Source organism: Artemia franciscana, chromosome 17 (genome assembly GCF_032884065.1).
Source record: "Artemia franciscana chromosome 17, ASM3288406v1, whole genome shotgun sequence".
Taxonomy (NCBI): Eukaryota; Metazoa; Arthropoda; class Branchiopoda; order Anostraca; family Artemiidae; genus Artemia; species Artemia franciscana.
Genome location: NC_088879.1, coordinates 2,322,349 through 2,340,552, shown reverse-complemented (window position 1 = coordinate 2,340,552; position 18,204 = coordinate 2,322,349). Strand labels below are relative to the sequence as shown.

General features: G+C 33.9%; 1 protein-coding gene across 7 annotated transcripts in view; it reads left to right on the top strand.

The window, feature by feature from the left end:
- Positions 1–18,204, top strand: part of LOC136037680 (C-signal-like) — a 49,590-nt gene that overhangs the window by 353 nt on the left and 31,033 nt on the right. For all 7 annotated transcript variants that reach the window (XM_065720430.1, XM_065720431.1, XM_065720425.1 and 4 more), the window contains exons 2-3: positions 3,646–3,820; positions 10,248–10,393. In XM_065720430.1, the coding sequence (XP_065576502.1) occupies positions 3,646–3,820; positions 10,248–10,393 (321 nt within the window). The remainder of the gene's footprint in view (positions 1–3,645; positions 3,821–10,247; positions 10,394–18,204) is intronic.

Sequence of the window (18,204 nt, the reverse complement as noted above, 5' to 3'; positions counted from 1 at the left end):
TTATTAGTAAAGAAAGTGAACACACTATTCAGTTCATTGCTTTTGGGCAATGCTAAAATTTTAGTTTAACTAGGCTAGGCTATTTTTTGCTTGCCTATTTTGGAAAGGGGTAAGGTCAGGAAAATGAAATTTTTAGGGATGGATCTATAGACTAAAGAAAAGTCCTGGGAAGGCTTTTGAAGGACATACCTCCACTCTTCCTTCTAAAGGGCAGTGATCTTTGATGACCTTTAAAAATCTTTGTAGACTTATGGAAGCAAAACCTTTCAAAACAGATCCTTTCCTTAAACAAAGTCTAAGAAAACCATTTTCACCTTCATTAATTTGCTTAATCACAGTTTATGAGGGTTTCAAAGATATGCAAACACATATCCTAAATTTAGAAGAAAAAAAATATTAATATGGTTTAAAATTCTACTTAAATAACAGGAATTACATTTTCATAGCCAAAGAAAAAGAAACTGATAACTGAAAATCAAAATAAAATGTTGTTTTCCTAAAATTTCAGTTGTTTAATTCATTACTGAAAGTTTCATTTTCCTAACATAAACCCTTTCCATGATAGCAAAAAGTGGAAAAATTTAAGACAAGCTAGGCTACTTTTTGTTATTGTGGAAAGGGGTTAGGTTAGGAAAATGAAACTGTTAGGGATGGATCTACAGACTACAGTATGTCCTGGAAGGTATTTTGAAATACCTATTTCCAATTTGCCTCCCTTTAAAGGGCCCTGACCTTGGATGCCCTTTAAAATCTCTATTTTATAAAACCTTGCAAAATAGATTTTCTGCTTTAATGATGTACAAAAAAGTGTTTCCAACTTGTCTAGAATTCTTCTTAGAAAAAGTACCACCATTTCATCCCTAATAGATGCTCTTTCTACATATAATCTTTGCCACTTTGATGATACACCCTGACCCACCCCTAATGATCCATCATATATCCATAGGAAGTGGTATAATTTGGGGGTAGGTAGCCTAGCCCCCCCCCCCCCCCCGCAAAAAAATCTCAACACAATTTTTTAAAGATGAATTTCTTGCTCTCTGCAGTCCCCATGATTTTTGTTGTTTACTTTGATAAAATATTAGAAGCAGCACACTTTTTTGCTTTTATATATCTGTCTAGATCCTAGACTCACATCCTTTACTGAAAGTTCTTGTTTCCCTCAGTCCTTCCTTCACTTTCCTCAAATCTCCAGTAACCCTTAATTCATACTTATTGTGATTATGTTTGATACTTGACTTGTCTGGCTTGTTGCTTCTGCTAGAGGTCCAGCATAGAGATGAGCCACTTGTTGCATCCAGTTAAGACAATCCTGGGCCTGCATGATAGCTTTGTCTGGGGGAGGGTAACAAATCAATCACAGGAAGTGGGCAAGGCTGTCCATCTACAACAAGGCTTTCCATGCAGATAGTTCCATACATGCTTTAAGGGATGAAAAGTTAGGCAATTCTGGCTAGGGTTTCTGCTGGCATACAGGCTAGGTGGCCAAATCACTGAAGAGCTTGTACAACAGACTGACATGAGTTAGGTGTCTTGTTGGTAAGTGACAGCAATTGGGTTGTTTGGGGGTGGGAGGGGGGAAAACATCACTTCCTAACCTGCCTTTATTCTGAGTGATATGTTTTGACTAAGCATGCAACATTTGTGCTGCAGACAGATGATTCTTCTCTTAATATGAAAATTTTTGAGTGGAGTATTAATGGTTTGACTTATATACTTAATGGCACAACACAGGTTAGGGTTGTTTACAGAGAGATATGCATGGAAATATGAAAGTTCTTACACTGGACATGATATAAAAGAAGTAATGCTACCTTTAATTAAAAAGAAATTTTTTTCCCCAGTTGAAAGTAAAGAGTGGCTTTACAATTTGAGACAAAGAAGAGTTGTTTAATAAATGAGGGGGCCATCTGTCCTCTTAAATCCTGTGCTCTTTATGTTAAAATCTAACTGTTCTTTCCTAAGAGCATGTTGGAATGCACCACATACAGTCAGTTGATAATAATAATAATTTTATTTGCTGATAGCCTTTCCAGATGTCAGGATTAAAAATTAGATTCTTTTTTATTAAAAATAAAAAAGCAATTACAAATTAATGAGCCATTAATTGTCAGAGTATTCTGCTAATATTGCTTAAAATATTTGTGAAAAGAAACGTGATTTAAGCAAGAACACTCTGTACAACATCTTAGTACTCTCCCAAGATATCTAAAGTGTTGATGTGGCCTGTGCCAAAATTATATTTGTGTTTCTAAAAGTGATGTGGCTTCATAAGCCCAACTTTTAAAAGAGGATTGCATGTATACAAGCAGTTGATTTGCTCAAACGTCAACTAAACAACAACATAAATGAGGGGGGGGGGCATCTGTCCTCTTAAATCCTGTGCTCTTTATGTCAAAATCCAACTGTTCTTCCCTAAGAGCATGTTGGAATGCACCAAATACAGTCAGTTGATAATAATAATATTTTTACTTGTTGATAGCCTTTCCAGATGTCAGGATTAAAAATTAGATTCTTTTTTATTGAAATAAAAAAGCAATTACAAATTAATGAGCCATTGATTGTCAAAGTATTGTGAGTATAAAGTGAAAAGCAGGTTTTTTGTTATCTTGTTCTTATGCTACAGTTAATTTTTTTAAAACAAAAATTAAGAGTCAACCATATTGTAAAGAGTTAGGTGGTTAATGATGGCGGTAGCTCTCTAAAATATTTGGTAATTTCTATTTGTTTGAAGTTCTAAGTTGCTCTTTATTATATGTTTTTTAAAATTAGATTTAATGAAAGAAAGGCAGACCTCAAAACTACTAACCAATTGTTTTGACATCTGTTCCTTGCAAAACCCTTGAGAGTATCATACATCATTTAAAGGAATTGAAATCCTGGTTTCTCTGTTTTTGGAACCTGTTATTAGTTGTATGCCACAAGGAACTAAGCTAAGTTCAAACTTATTTGATTTACAAAGAAATGAGCTCATTTATTGAGCTCACCCAGCTTCTTATTTATCTTCTGGAAATGCATGATGACAGTCCCAAGCTTGGCCCCCTGGATAGGAATCCTAGCACAAATATTATGCAATAATTCTTTTTTGCTCTAGGATTGGGACTGAGACATAGATTCTCATCAAAAACGCGATATCCTACATCTTGGACCATATATCCTAAATATTATCACTGTTTATAAATATTGCAATAGTTTGCAAATTCATTTAGATATCACTGAAAAGATCTCGGAACACAGGATCATGCATCTCGGACCACAAACCTCCAACTTAATTAATATATGAAAGTATAGCAATACTTTTTAAATTCCTATCATTGTTGAGTGTAGTCTTTACTTTTGTTCCTATGCTCTGAACCAAGTTAGAAAGCCAGCAGGTCAGCCCAACTTAATACTTCCAGAAGTTCCTCCATATTGTTGCTCAATTATTTTGCTGAATTTAGCTGCCCTATAAATATATATATATATATATATATATATATATATATATATATGTATATATATATATATATATATATATATATATATATATATATATATATATATATATATATATATATATATATATATATATATATACAATCTATATGTTATATTATTGCCTTTATTGTTATTATAGTTCAATACTTTATTTTCTCTTTCTTGTAGGTTGTAGCTACATGCAGAGATCCTGAAACAGCCTCTGATCTAAAATCAACACTTGCTGAAACTAATCAGCCTTCTGCAATTGCTCTTGATGTTGCATCTGACGATTCCATTTTTAAAGCAGCTGAGGAAGTATCCAAAATTGTAGACAGCATTGATATTCTGATAAATAATGCAGGTAGAAAAGTCATTTATTTGAATTTTAATTACTACTACTACTAATACTACTAATAACTCACTGCAGCACCAAGCCGCCTGAGGCCAACACAGCTACGCACGCTCCTCCTCCAACCTAATCTATTTAAAGCCTCCCTCTTTACACCCTCCCAGGAAGTTCCCATTTCCTTTAAATCCTTATTTATGACATCCTCCCAACCCAGACAAGGACGACCTGCTTTCCGTGTAGCCCCAGACGGTTGGCCAAAAAGGACAATATTCGGTAATCTGTCATCCTTCATCCGTAGAACGTGGCCTAGCCATCTCAACCTTTCTTTCATTATAGCCCCAGAAAGCGGGATTGAACCACACTTTTCGTACAACCTACTGTTTGAAATACGGTCAGTCAGCCAGTTACCCAGAACAATCCGTAGGCAATTTTTCTGGAAAACATCTAGTAAATTTTCATCTGCTTTTCGGAGTGTCCATGCTTCAGAGCCATATTTGACCACTGTCATCACTGTAGCTTTCAATATTCTAATCTTGGTTTGTAGGCTTATCTTTCTATTCTTCCAAACTTTTTTTTAACTGTGAAAAAACACCCTGAGCTTTAGCTATTCTACTTTTAACATCTTCACTACTCCCACCATCTTTACTAATAATACTACCAAGGTAACTGAAGCTCCCAACCTGTTCAATCTTTTCGTTACCTTAGGTCACCTGTTCATCTTCACTTATTCCTAGCCTTAGTGACTTAGTCTTCTTAACATTAATTTTCAAGCCTATTTTAGCACCCTGAACTCGTAAAACCTCTAAAAATTCATTCATTTTGCTCACACTTTCATCTAATATGCTTAAATCATCAGCATAATCTAAGTCCAGGAGCGTTTTTCCTCCCCATTTGATTCCATGGTCTCCAATTGCCTTTCCTGTGCTCCTTAAGACGAAGGGGCACAATTAGGAGGAATTAACAGATTTATTAGAATGTTAGTTATTTGAAGAAGAAGAAAATTAATTAAACTAAATAAACTAGCTAAAATGAAATTAATTGGTTGAACAAATACATACCATAAAACAGGCAAAAAATAATTTATATCACTTGTTCTCAATCAATTTAATATGGTTTCTTTTACTTTAAAAAAAATCTAAAAAAATGGAAGAAAACGTTAAGATGTCTGCAAAATATCTGAAATATGTTACTCAAAATTGGAGGTAATTTATTGTGGGAAAATACTTTTGTGAACTATACAGTATAGACCAGAGGTCAATAGCAAGCCTTATGTGTATTGCATCATGTATGGCGGCTTTTGAGTGTGGGGAAGTGATAAAAAGCTGTTTCTAGATTTCTTAGTAATTACATATTTTTTAATTATATTCTTTTTTTGCTTTGTTTTTTATTGCTATTTTTGCACAAAAATAATAATTTCTGGGTTTTTCAGTGCTCTTTAGATACAATTAAGTACCAAATAAAAAAGTAGTACTCTGTAAATCTAACAATGCTTTCTAATCCATCAAAATCATTTATTAAATCAGACTTGGAAATGAAAAGTCTCCACTACTGCATTATCAGCCCTGAATTTTCAAGGCAAACTGGTCAGGTTGGTCCGAAGAGAGGGGCACAAAGAGAAGTTGTGTCATCATAACATACTAGACATACTTTTAGTATGTAATATGCTTTTTTTCATACCACACTCTGATTCACCCATATATTTTGTATGGCTGCATGTTATGGGCAAGCAGTTTTTATGTGAATTATATACGTGTTAAGATTCATCCAAATAAAATAATGCGTCTTATTGATGGATGTGTCGAAGGTGGGCAGAACTTCAGCTTGCTTCAAAAAGTTGCAAGTGCTGAATTTAGGACAGCAACAGGAGTACCAAGATGGAATTTTTACTTATCGATGTTGGACTAATGTAGGTCCAGCGGTTTTTCGTGATTACTTTAGTGAAAACATATCTTTGCATCATTATGAAACACGTCAAGCAAGTGATATCTTCGTCGTGCACAGAAGAGGAACCAGGGCCGGCTTCCCTACTAGATTTTTGGGGGCCCAATGTGTGGAACTCTGTTCCAGAGAGCATTTGGGTGAGTGAGCACCTGGAGCTATTTAAAAATAAATTGAATAAGTATCTTTTTAGGCCTTATTCTTTATCTGAGGGGGGCTGTTCCCTTCTAAATACCAGGCTCTTTACGTTAAAGTTCGACTTTTTGTCCCAGTTCTTCAAGAACAACTTCTAAAACACAAAGGCCTTCAACTAGAATAAGCTTTTTGAAAAGTACTAAAGACTTTAGCGCGAAGAGCAAGGTATTGAAGAGAGAGCATTGGAATAATTTCTCTTCGTTTTAAGTTTTAATGCTGCTCCTGACTTTCATTTGAATAAACTTGTTTTTTATTTATTTATTTGTTTATAAATAATCAGGGGAGGATCTAGAGCAAAATCTTGGGAGGGGCCCAATGTGACAAGGGCGCCAAAGAGCAAAATGTTTAGGGGGGAGCAGTGGGACAAAGGTGCTAACAATTGACCAAATTGACAAATTTATTCCAAAAAAGAGTAAAAAAAAAACAGGATAAGAGGGCGCAAGAAATAAAATCTTTGGGGGCCTGGGGTCCCCCCATCCCCCTGGATCCGCCAGCGTAACCAGTCATGGATCAATTCTGTCAACATTTTTTAACCTTCTCTTTAAGGCTTTTAATTAACTTTATTTATTTGTGTTATCTAAGACTAGCCTCTCATTTGCAGAAAAGAAATAGAGCGGTGTTTTTGATATTGTTGTAAAAATGACCAGTTTAATAATCCGGGGTGTCCTGTCGATTTTTTTCTAAAGCTTAGAAATGAAAAAAGAAACGCTACCCCTAACTCGATTTGACAAAATTAAAAGTAACAGACACCGAAAACTTAAATTATATGATACATACTGGAAAATATTTCGAAATTGCGTCAATTTTTGAAATTCGATTAGTTTCACACAACTGGGGGAATATATTCCCCCACTTGTGGGGGATATATCCCCCAGAATATATTCTGGGGTAGTGTTTATATCTTCTTTGTTGGTATTTATCATGATTAGTTTCACACAAGTGGGGGAAATCTTCTTAAAATCAATCTTAATTTGCTGAAGTGTAGCTTTTTTACAAAAATGCTTTGAAGTATTCAATCCATCAAAATAAACACATTTAATGCCCCTCCCCCTGGACTGTTGAAGGCCCAGGGGCTGCCCTCCTGAAGGTCTATTCATACCTGGGAGCCGGGATTTATTCATAATGAAACAACATAGAGTGCATACACTATAATAAATTCAAATAATTAATGGAGAGGAGGGGAAAGAGTAAAAATAGTGTAAATATATAAAGGTTCCAATGTTTAGCATAGTCTACGTTATACTCTGGAGATTGATTTGATCAAACTAATCTGTTGCTTTTTTTCAATGAAGAATTGTATGGTTATTCCTTAGCACAAATTGGAATTTCCGTGAAAGTACTTACAATAAGAGGATTAAATTAAGAATTTGCATAACGTATTTGTCAGAGAATCTTTATGTAAAGAAAAATGTACATCGCTTTGAAGAAAACTAACGGGTCTCGTTGAAATCTGAAACTTCACGTCAAAATCCAATTATTAAGGAGAGAAAGAGAGTAAGAATACTTATGCTACTAAAAACTCACTGCAACATTAGGCTCCCTGAGGCTAACACAGCCAAGCACGCTCGCCCTTCCTCCCAATCTATTTGCAGCCTTCCTTTTTACACTACCACAGAATTGCCATTGCTGCCTGGCACAAGGAATATTTCCCGAAAACGTGGTAATCCGCTACCATAATTTCTAGGCATAAGAAAGGGTCCAAAGCCGAATGTGACAATTATATTTCCATGGTTATATTTTCCATTGTTAAAAATTGAGAGTCTATGCAAAATACAAATTTGTATTTGTATAAAAATACAAATTTGCACGGTTTCGAAGAAACATACCGCGTATCGTCAAAATCCAAGGCTGGGGACGTCAAAATGCAGTGTTTTTAGTTGGTTCTGTTTGAAATAGTCCCACAAACATGAAGTTTTTTTTCTTTAGAGGAGGAGGGGAGAAAAGGATTTTAAATAAAGAATTATTCTTTGTTTATTTTTTTTTTTTTTTTTATTGTTTATTTTTTATTCTTTTTTGCAGATCAACTGAATGACTAAGGAAGATCAAAAGCTCAAAAAGGTTAAATATGTTAATAAGGACAAAAACAAGTAAAACTCGTAGGATCTACAACAAATTAAACCAAGTAAAACACAAAGATAAATTAGCCATTTTAGTGAAATATAAACATAATATAATAAAAAAAAGGCTGTAAGAAACGAGTTATAAAAATTCAAAATGCAGTTATTGGATGAGAATGTAGTGCATCAGAAATCCACTTGAATTACTATTTGACTTTATTTCCGCGGTGAAAAATAAAGGTTCAATTTTGGCTTAAGGCTTAACAAGGTTCTTTACTTTTCTTGGAAAAATTTCTTTTGTGGAAAAAGATTTTTAGCTTCATCACCATAAAAGGTCAATTCTTTTCAGTAGATTATTGAAACTCCTTTTTTGTAGTGTTTTGGTTACTATTAGGACGAGTAGTTTCTTACTTAGTATTCGGGGTGGACAAATAAAACTTTAAAAAACGCAAGAAAAATTTGTTTATGTGCATTTTTCTTATATTTTTTGAGCCGGACAAAAATTTCGGGAAGGGTTCATTAGAATGCAGTGTATTTTTACTTAAGGAGGGAAAGGCTTTTGCCAGGCTTTCGAGCCATTCTCCCTGCTGGGGATGTTATGTGAATAGTTTTAAATATGTATAGTTAAAGAATAATAAAAAACTGAAAGAGGAGTAAGAATCTCATAAAGTATTTTTCTTTAGAGGAGGAGGGGAGAAAAGGAATTTAAATAAGGAATAAGCAATTTTGCAAATCAACTGAATGAATCTAAGGAAGATCAACAGCTCAAAAAGGTTAAAGATGTTAAAAAGGACAAAAACAAGTAAAACTCATAGGATCTACAACAAATTAGACCAAGTAAAACACAATGATAATTTAGCCATTTTAGTGAAATATAAACACACTATAATAAAAAAGGCTATTAGAAACGAGTTAGAAAAATTCAAAAAGCAGTGTATTGGATCAGAATGCAGTGCAATTTTTACACTAAGGAGGGAAAGAGGAGTATCTGTTGTATCAGCCTCCTTGGACTCTTCTCTGGTAGAAAAATTAAGTTAATTCTGCCTGCAAACATTATTGATAAAAGAGTGGAAGATTTCAAATCCTCCGCTAGAAAACTCAACCACCAGCGGTCTTCCCTCTTCGTATAGTATGTAGTTATGTTTGTTTATTTTCTCTCTTTTCGTTGGTTGTTTATTTTCTCTTTTTTTTTTTTGTCTTACTCTGTCACTTGGGCTACAAACCCTCTTTTGTTTTGTTGACGGGTCAGAAATAAATTGAATTGAATTGAATAAAGTATCTTTCTTTAGAGGAGGAGTGGAGAAAAGCTTAGACTCTTCTTTTAGCTCGTAGGTTGATCTGAAATAAAATAAACAAAAGTTACGTGAAATAAGGAATTTTCTTAAGACAGTGAATAAAATAAAATTAATCTCAAATAAAATTGAACAAAAACAAACTAAAACATGAAAGTAGAAATTAAAGAATTAAATGAAAACTAAGAAAAAAATGATCTAAAATAAAAGGGAAAAAAGGTTACATGAAATAAGGAATTTTCTTAAGACATTGAATAAAATAAAATTAATCTCAAATAAAAGTAAACGAAAAAAAACTAAAACATGAAAGTAGAAATTAAAGAATTAAATGAAAATTAAGAAAAAAAAATGATCTAAAATAAAAGTAAGAAAAGTTTTGTGAAACAAGGAATTTTCTTAAGACAGCGAATAAAATAAAATTAGTCTCAAATAAAATCAAATGAAAACAAAATAAAAAATTAAAATAGGAATTTCAGAATTGAACGACAATTAAGAAAAAAAATTGATCTAAAATAAAAGAAAAAAAGTCACGTGAAATAAGGAATTTTCTTAAGACAATGACTAAAATAAAATTAATATTAAGTAAAATTAAACGGAAACAAAATAAAAAATAATAATAGAAAATAAAGAGTTAAATGAAAATTAAGAAAAAAAACTTCGAACATTTCCACTCAACTTGAGCGAAATAAAGGGCGAAAACTAAAACAAAAACAAGTATAGAAAATTGAACCCTTTAATGAAAGCAAAGACTATTTAAAAACAAAATTATTAACTGAAATTAACGGAGCCTTAGCTTCATTCCTCCATAAAAATCATGCTAAGATTAACGAAAGAGATCATTCGTTCATACTTTACTGTATTTTAATGTTTTTTTCTCCAATATAAAGTTTCATCTGTCTAGTTGAATTTGAATTCTGATATAAAAATTCAAGCAATTCGAATTAATTTCCTTTTCAGGTGTTGCGGCAAAGAACCATCCTAATGATCCCGCCATTGGTGTTGACCGAGAGGATGCACTCAGAGTTTACAGTACAAATGTAATTGGCCCTCTTAAGGTTACGGAAGCATTCCTCCCACTCCTCAGAAAAGGAAACGAGAAAAAGGTATGTCTTCTTTTTTAAGTTTAACTCTCCCGTTCATTTCCTAGAACTGAATAAAACAGGGTACTAGAAAACAACTTCCAAAAGGGTGGGGGCGGGGTAAAAAAATAATAAAAAGGTGAATAGAGGGGATGGAACATAATTAACCAAGGTTATAACACAAAATGTATCAATCAAGCGTATTCTTTGCGGTGTTTGATGAAAATTCTTTGATATGTACGGGTTTGAGTCTAGGAAAGAGGAATTTTCTTGTGGAGTAAGTCAGAGACTCACTTATGAAATGACTACCTTTGAAATGTGACAGACTCCATTTGAAATGCGAGATATAGTCTTTAGTAACAGTGACGACTTTAAATATAGAATTAAATAAAAAATGAGTGTTTTCAACTGAGAGTAAGGAGCCACATTGAAAATTAAACAAATAGAATTGAATAGAAACTTAAACAACTTTGAGGGGGGCTGCTGAAACTCCACTGTTTACGCTAAATTTGGAATTTTTGTCTCAATTCTTTAAGAATTACTGCTCAAACACAAGTGCCTTTGAAATGGAAATAAAAGCTTTTTTAAATCACTATAAAAATTTTCGTAGTGTAGTGGCTACCATCTCCTGAACAGTGGCCACCAACTATTGGTCTCTGCACTAAACTTCGACTTTTTGCCTCAGTTATTCAAGAACGATTGCTCGGTCATAACCTTACGCTAGAAAGTTCTATAAAACTTCAGTGTACAGAGCAGGGGGCTCTGGAAGAGGTAGCCACTAAATCACGAAAATTTTTTATAGTGATTTAAAAACTTTTAAGGTCATGAATTTTATTTACATGGAACCAGTATATAAAAATTCAATTCCTTTGATGGATTAATTGTTATCAAAATTCCTTTTGGTAAACCTTCAGTTAAAATTGGACTGCACCTTACTTACAGTTCGTTACCACTAAATGTTTGATTAGTCAATTGTCGTTTGTAGACTAATCATTATGTATTCTTTTTCCAAACTGTATATATATATATATATATATATATATATATATATATATATATATATATATATATATATATATATATATATTATGAAAAGAGAAATCACCAATGCAACAGCACAAACACATAAAAAAAAAGAAAAAAAAGAGAGACAGAAGGAGAAAAGGAAGACTGTTTTCCTAAATTACTGATTAATGTAGACCAGCACTTGAATGAGGCCTTAACCCTACTCATCCATACAATCAAATAGGTCAAACAGCATAGCCATACACAATCAACCATAAAGAATAATCATGGACAGGCAGTCATGTCGTCAATAAGTATAAGTCGATATATATATATATATATATATATATATATATATATATATATATATATATATATATATATATATATATATATATATATATATATATATATATATATATATATATATATATATATATATATATATATATATATATATATATTATGAAAAGAGAAATCACCAATGCAACAGCACAAACACATAAAAAAAAGAAAAAAAACAAGAGACAGAAGGAGAAAAGGAAGACTGTTTTCCTAAATTAGTGATTAATGTAGACCAGCACTTGAATGAGGCCTTAATCCTACTCATCCATACAATCACATAGGTCAAACAGCATAGCCATACACAATCAACCATAAAGAATAATCCATGGACAGGCAGTCATGTCAATAAGTATAAGTCGTCATTTACCAAACAATAGAAACAATAAAGACAAATAATTCAGAGGCAACAACCCAACACAAGGGCTCATCAGGAGAATACACTTGCCTATAGGGTTTCGCCACATTAAATTCTCTACCCAGTCAAGTGTTGTGGCTACCACAGAATATCCATGGCATCCCAGTGTCAGGTATCACCCCCAAAATACATGCTTATGAAAAAAAAAACAGCAAATGTAAAACAACCAAGTAACACCAAAATAAGCTTATCCTGTTAATGTATCACTCTTTTTAGCAACAATAGGTAAACTAAATATGATAAATTTTACCAAATCACAAATATTATAACATTGCAAAAAACCTGAATGAACTAAACAATTATAGAATTCATCTTTACCATGTGGCTATTTAAAAAAAAAATCCGCTCTATTAGAAACAAAATTCAAAATAAATGGCGCTGCATCATCATTTCTCGAACCTCCGAAATTGTATTGCTTTTGAAAACCGAAGGGGCACTGGAACTTTTCATTTTTATTGAATATGCAAATGACGCGTAGACCGAAACTTCCACGTGGATTATGAATCATCCACTTTAAGACTAATTCTCTTAATAATGAATTGTTGGAATTTGAAATGTCGGCTGAAATGAGATCATCAATTTCAACTTGATTATGGATTTGATCCTGAGGGCCCATGATCAACAGTAAATGCATATATTTTAGTCCACGTTTTTGAAATTCAATCGTATACAAGTCTGCTTCCACCTTTCCAGATATGTGCTCCTTTATCATTGATAATATCGCCAAACTTCAGTTTTGTAATTCTAGCAATGAGAAATGGACGATCTTGAGGGGACTGTTCTATTATAGAGTTATCATCAAATTTAATACTTGCTGCTTCTTTAAATTCAGGCCAATCAGGATTGCAAGTCACAGTTATAAAGAATGTGGGGTCCAAGGCGGCGAACAATAGCCAAGGCGTCTTCAAAATGTTCAGCAAAGTAGCGTGTTGATCCGACGAATGGTGACGGTAGTATTACTTTTTCGCCAACGAATGCATTCTGTTTCGAGGCTAAGTCGTTGAGAAATCGAGTATTACCTACGTATTTTTCAGCCATAATAGTTTTCAGCTAAATTAAATCAAGTCAGTACGATCACGCTCAACAGGAATATCGGTATCGACAAGGTACTGTTGGAAAAGTCTCACCAAAACGCAAAGCATTAAACCAATCCGACGCAGGTCGGGAGTTACAGCTTGCACAGAAAGGCTTTTGGCATTTTCAGGTCGAAAAGCAATACGATACCTTGCTAATTTAAGCCACATTATATTTGGATGACTTACATAAGGTGTTTGAAGTAGCATACCCCTTGACCATCCTGAAGTTCCAGCTGGATAAAACATTGGGTAGTTAAAGGGCGCCACACGATGGTCGGTATTCTTTGAAATGACAAGATTTTTGCCACGTTATTTTACAACCATTTCATTTAGTGGAAAACTATGGTCAGCATTAAGAGTAAGTACAACGCATACTTCATTACATGCAGGAGGGTTGAACTTTCTATAATCGACACCATCTGGCACAGTAAAAATGAGCTGCACGTTCGGAGGCTGTTGTCCGAAGCAGCAAACTAATTTGCATCGTCCTCCGCTTCACACATTTTGTCGTAACATTTGGCATAGTCGTTTGTGTCTCGTAATATTTCTTCCAAGAGAGCCATTAGATTACGAGAGGTCCCACAATTAGAGGATGTCTGAAGTGTTCCTCAACGGTTTCATTGGGGTCTAAAAAGCACATTTGGCCTTATGAAAGTTGCTCATTTTCACCTTCGGTAGTTTGTGGGGGATGTGCCGCTAAAGTGATTTTGTGATAAATTTGTCCAGCTATTCTAAAGGTAAATACATAATGACTATTTGGGGTCCGATCATCGCTTACGATGAATGAAGCTAGATCGAAACACGAGTTCAAGTTTTAAATAAGTCTGAAATTCTTCAGGGAGCAAGTGATGTCTTAAAAAAAGGCAAATCAATTCATTTGAAAATTTTGGTGGTAACAATGCAACTCGACCATGCAAGCAGCAATCTCCAAAGGAATTACCTTTGTTTACAACTCTTTCCTCGGGAAAATAGAGAGCTCCACTGTGAATACAAGCTATGTTGAAGGGTCCCAATGACTTCTATGTACCATTTACTGAGTTTATGGTATGCCTGTACGTATATACTTGGCTTTGTGCCACACGTTGTTGGTGTCGAAGATTACGACGCCGCTGTTCTTCTAACCGCCCCTGTCTTTGCTCGTTATTTTCATTTTTGACTCGCTCAGATTTTCAACTTCAACTTTATTAATATCAAATAAACAATACATGCATTTCTTTTAACATCCCATAAAAGGCTCCATGGCCTTTGAATTTAGGGAAAAACATTACAGTCATCTCTATCAAGATTCATAATACAAGATAAGGGAGATAAACATAGAGAGAAAAAAAACAACAGAAAAATGAAAATAGTTACATCTAATCTTTTATATATATATATATATATATATATATATATATATATATATATATATATATATATATATATATATATATATATATATATATATATATATATATAGAGAGAGAGAATTTGTTGATGTACTATTCGTATCTGAAACTAACTGACGGGCGTTTTCATGAAAATGAAAAAGTGGTCTTAATAGGGATGGAAGAGTACTCATCCAAACAATAGAACAGTAATTTATGTACGGCTGTATGAGAGAATTATAAAGAAGCTTAAATACACATTCAGGAAAAATATACCTTAGCTCACGTATCAAACCTAAGTTTCTTGACACTTTTAATCAAAAAAGGTTAACATGGTTCTTAAATGACAAATTCTCATCGACAAGGTTTCCTGAAACCTGACAAACCTATATTGTGATCTAGGAATTATGCCTTTAGAACATCAAACCAGGAAATTACAAACAATTTCAAACCAGGAAATTGCAAACCAATTCTGGAAAAAACAAAAATTGAGACTTGGAAACATTTAGAGCGACACAATTTGTTTCAAGTCACTCATAAGCTCTGTCTGTCAGTATTTGAAGCATTATTACCAAATTATTTTGACCCGCTTGACACAAACAAGCATACTATCATCAGCAAATGATATATATTGAATTTGGATGCTGCAACTCATCTGGGTGATATATTGCAACAAATGGACCTTGAAGTGTCTCTTGTAAGTCATTGGCATATACAATATAAAGCAAAGGACCGAGGATAGACCCTTTTGGAATTCCAAAGTCTACTCTGGCCTTAATATCTGACCCTGGATCAAAAGAAATAAACCAGCCATGAAGATAAAACTTCAACTCCCTGAACACCAAAATGCGAAAATTTTTACAAGAAGAATATCATGGGATAAACTGTTAAAAGCTTTTCTCTCATCCAGAAACACATCCAGACTCACATCCATCTCACACTCACATCTCAAATCCATCACACACCCATCTCACATCCATCACAAATCCATCTCACATCCAGAAAAATTGCCGCTGGTGTTTTCTTCAAGTCCAAAGTATTATTCACAAAATTGTGAAGGCCAATACAAGCCTGTTCAGTAGAATGCTTTGGACGAAAACCAAACTGGTGCTCATGAAAAATTTCTTCGCTGCACAGAAATCTGCCAACCAAGAATGGAATGATTTTTAAAAAAATCTTTGAAAATGTAGAAAGAAGGGAAATAGACTAGTAATTTGAAGGATCACTCTTGCTACCCCCTATGTAGATGACGATTATACACGTGGACTTCAGTGGTGTGGACCTCATGCATGTCACTCCACAATGCCGAACTAGAGTTTGCCGAACTTCACTGCTCAAGTGGGAACTAAATCAGGTCCTGAAGAAGATGATCCCTTTAAATTAGAAACTATCCGAGAAACCTCTGTCTCAGCTACTTGTTCAAGCACAAAACATTTGTGGCAAGAAGGGCCCAAATATCTAGTGAAATCACTTATTAGATTTTGATTCAGATACAGAATTAGCTGTCAAACGACCAATTGTAGCAAAATATGATGTAAATTCCCGCTTTATTTCTTCTTCTTTATCTATATCCTTTCCGTCTAGCTTGAGCTTCGTTGGTCATGATGAAGGTGAATGAACAGGCTTATCAACAGAATTTATAATCAATGTTTTTTTTTTTAAATCTTTCTCGCACTTTGAAAATTTTCTACGATAATAATCTGTTTTAACCGTACGTGCTGCTGACTTAAATATATTTCTACACTCTTTGAAACTATGATGTCGCTCAGGTATCATATGATGATTCTCGTCATATGTCGCTCAGATGAATCATATGATGATTCTTGTAAACTTCCTCAAGATAAGCTTTTCACTTAGCATACTTTAATAACCCAGGAGTGGTCCACGGACTCAATGGAGCTGACCACTTGGAAGTATTTTTCTGCTGGTTACGTAGACATACCTCAACGAAAGTGTCGTTGATCGCCCTATGAAATTTTCAAACACATCGCTTATAGGCATATTAAAATAACCCATAAATTTCCATAATACTTCCAATAGTTTCGACATAAGGTTCGAGAGCTGCCCTTCCTTTGTGAGAAAATGCTGCCTTTGAACAAATGATTTAGAAGGACGGGTATTCAACAAATCAAATTTAGAGCATATAGGAAAATGGTCTACTATATCTGAAATAATCACAGCACTATTTTGAGATGAAAGAGAGGAAAATATATTATCAATTAATGTGGTGGACGACTCAGTGATACGTATTGGGATCAAAATAGAATGCAATAAACGAAAGGAAGTCATAGTAGATAAAAAATCAATCGCCCTTGATGAGTTTTTATCTAATAATTTAGTATTAAAATCACCCATAAATATAAATCAAAATTCAGTCTATGAACTTTTTCCCATACACCCGTAAGGAAATCAAGGGAGGAACTAAAGGGTCCATTACAGGGGCGAAAAACCTTTGCAAATGGAATGGTTATCTGATTAATTAGTAATTCAATACAAAGCGGCTCAAATACTCCTTCAAAATTAAAAGAAGACCATTACGAACCGACATTTTTGACCTATTTAACCGTTCAATCGTATAACCTGTAATATCAACCAATAAATTATTAATATCATTTTAAAATGTTTCGCACAATCCGATTACTTTGGGGGATGAATGCGACTCACAAAGAAGGAATTTAAATTTACCAATAGGCGAACAAAGGCCTTTAATATTCAACTGTGTAACTGAGAGCTCACCGACCCCAACTCGATCTTTAAACAATTTACTTCTATATTTAGTCTCGTTTTTATCAACAACCCCTAAATAATCGTCTTCCCGCATATTCCCACTTCCCTCATTCGAAAATAATGATAGAGAGAAAGTAGTAAGAAAACGGACGAAAAAAGAAAAAAACAACACAAGAGACAAAAAAAAACGACGAAAAACAACACAAATACTATTTCAAATGCATTCACCAAGGGATTCTATTTTCCAAATTTTATATTTTCGTTGTCATATGTTTTCTAACCGCGTGTGTCTTTGCTCATCATTTTCATTTTTCACTTGTTCAGATTCTCGGTGTCGCATGTCTTCTAACCGTATGTGTCTTTGCTCTTCATTTTCATTTTCGACTTGCTCAGATTTTCATTATTTCATTAAGATCATCATCATGCAGGTGTCTTCAAATCATCATGTAGATGATTCCAGATTTCAGATTTTCATGCTCAAATTGGTCATGAAAATTAATAATATATTTCAAATATGATGGCTTGTACCATCAGTTTTGATGAATTTGGTGAATCTTCTGGTTTTTTTTACTCGATTGTAAATTGATTGATTGATTCATTGGAATTGACTGTTGGTTTTTCAATCGAAGTTCTTGACTTGAATTGCTTACTCTAATCCAAGTTCTTTCATTGCAATTTTCTGCTTCTTTATTAAAGTTGTATCGTCAAAATCAAGGAAGAAGATGAATAATCCATAAAACTTTGCCATAAAAAAACAAAATTTACTTGCAAAAATACTGCTGCTACTAAAAACTCGCCGCAGCACCAAGCCGTCTGAGGCCAATACAACTGCGCAGTCTCCTCCTCCATCCCAATTTATCCAAAGCCTCCCTCTTTACACCCTCCCGTGAAGTTCCCATT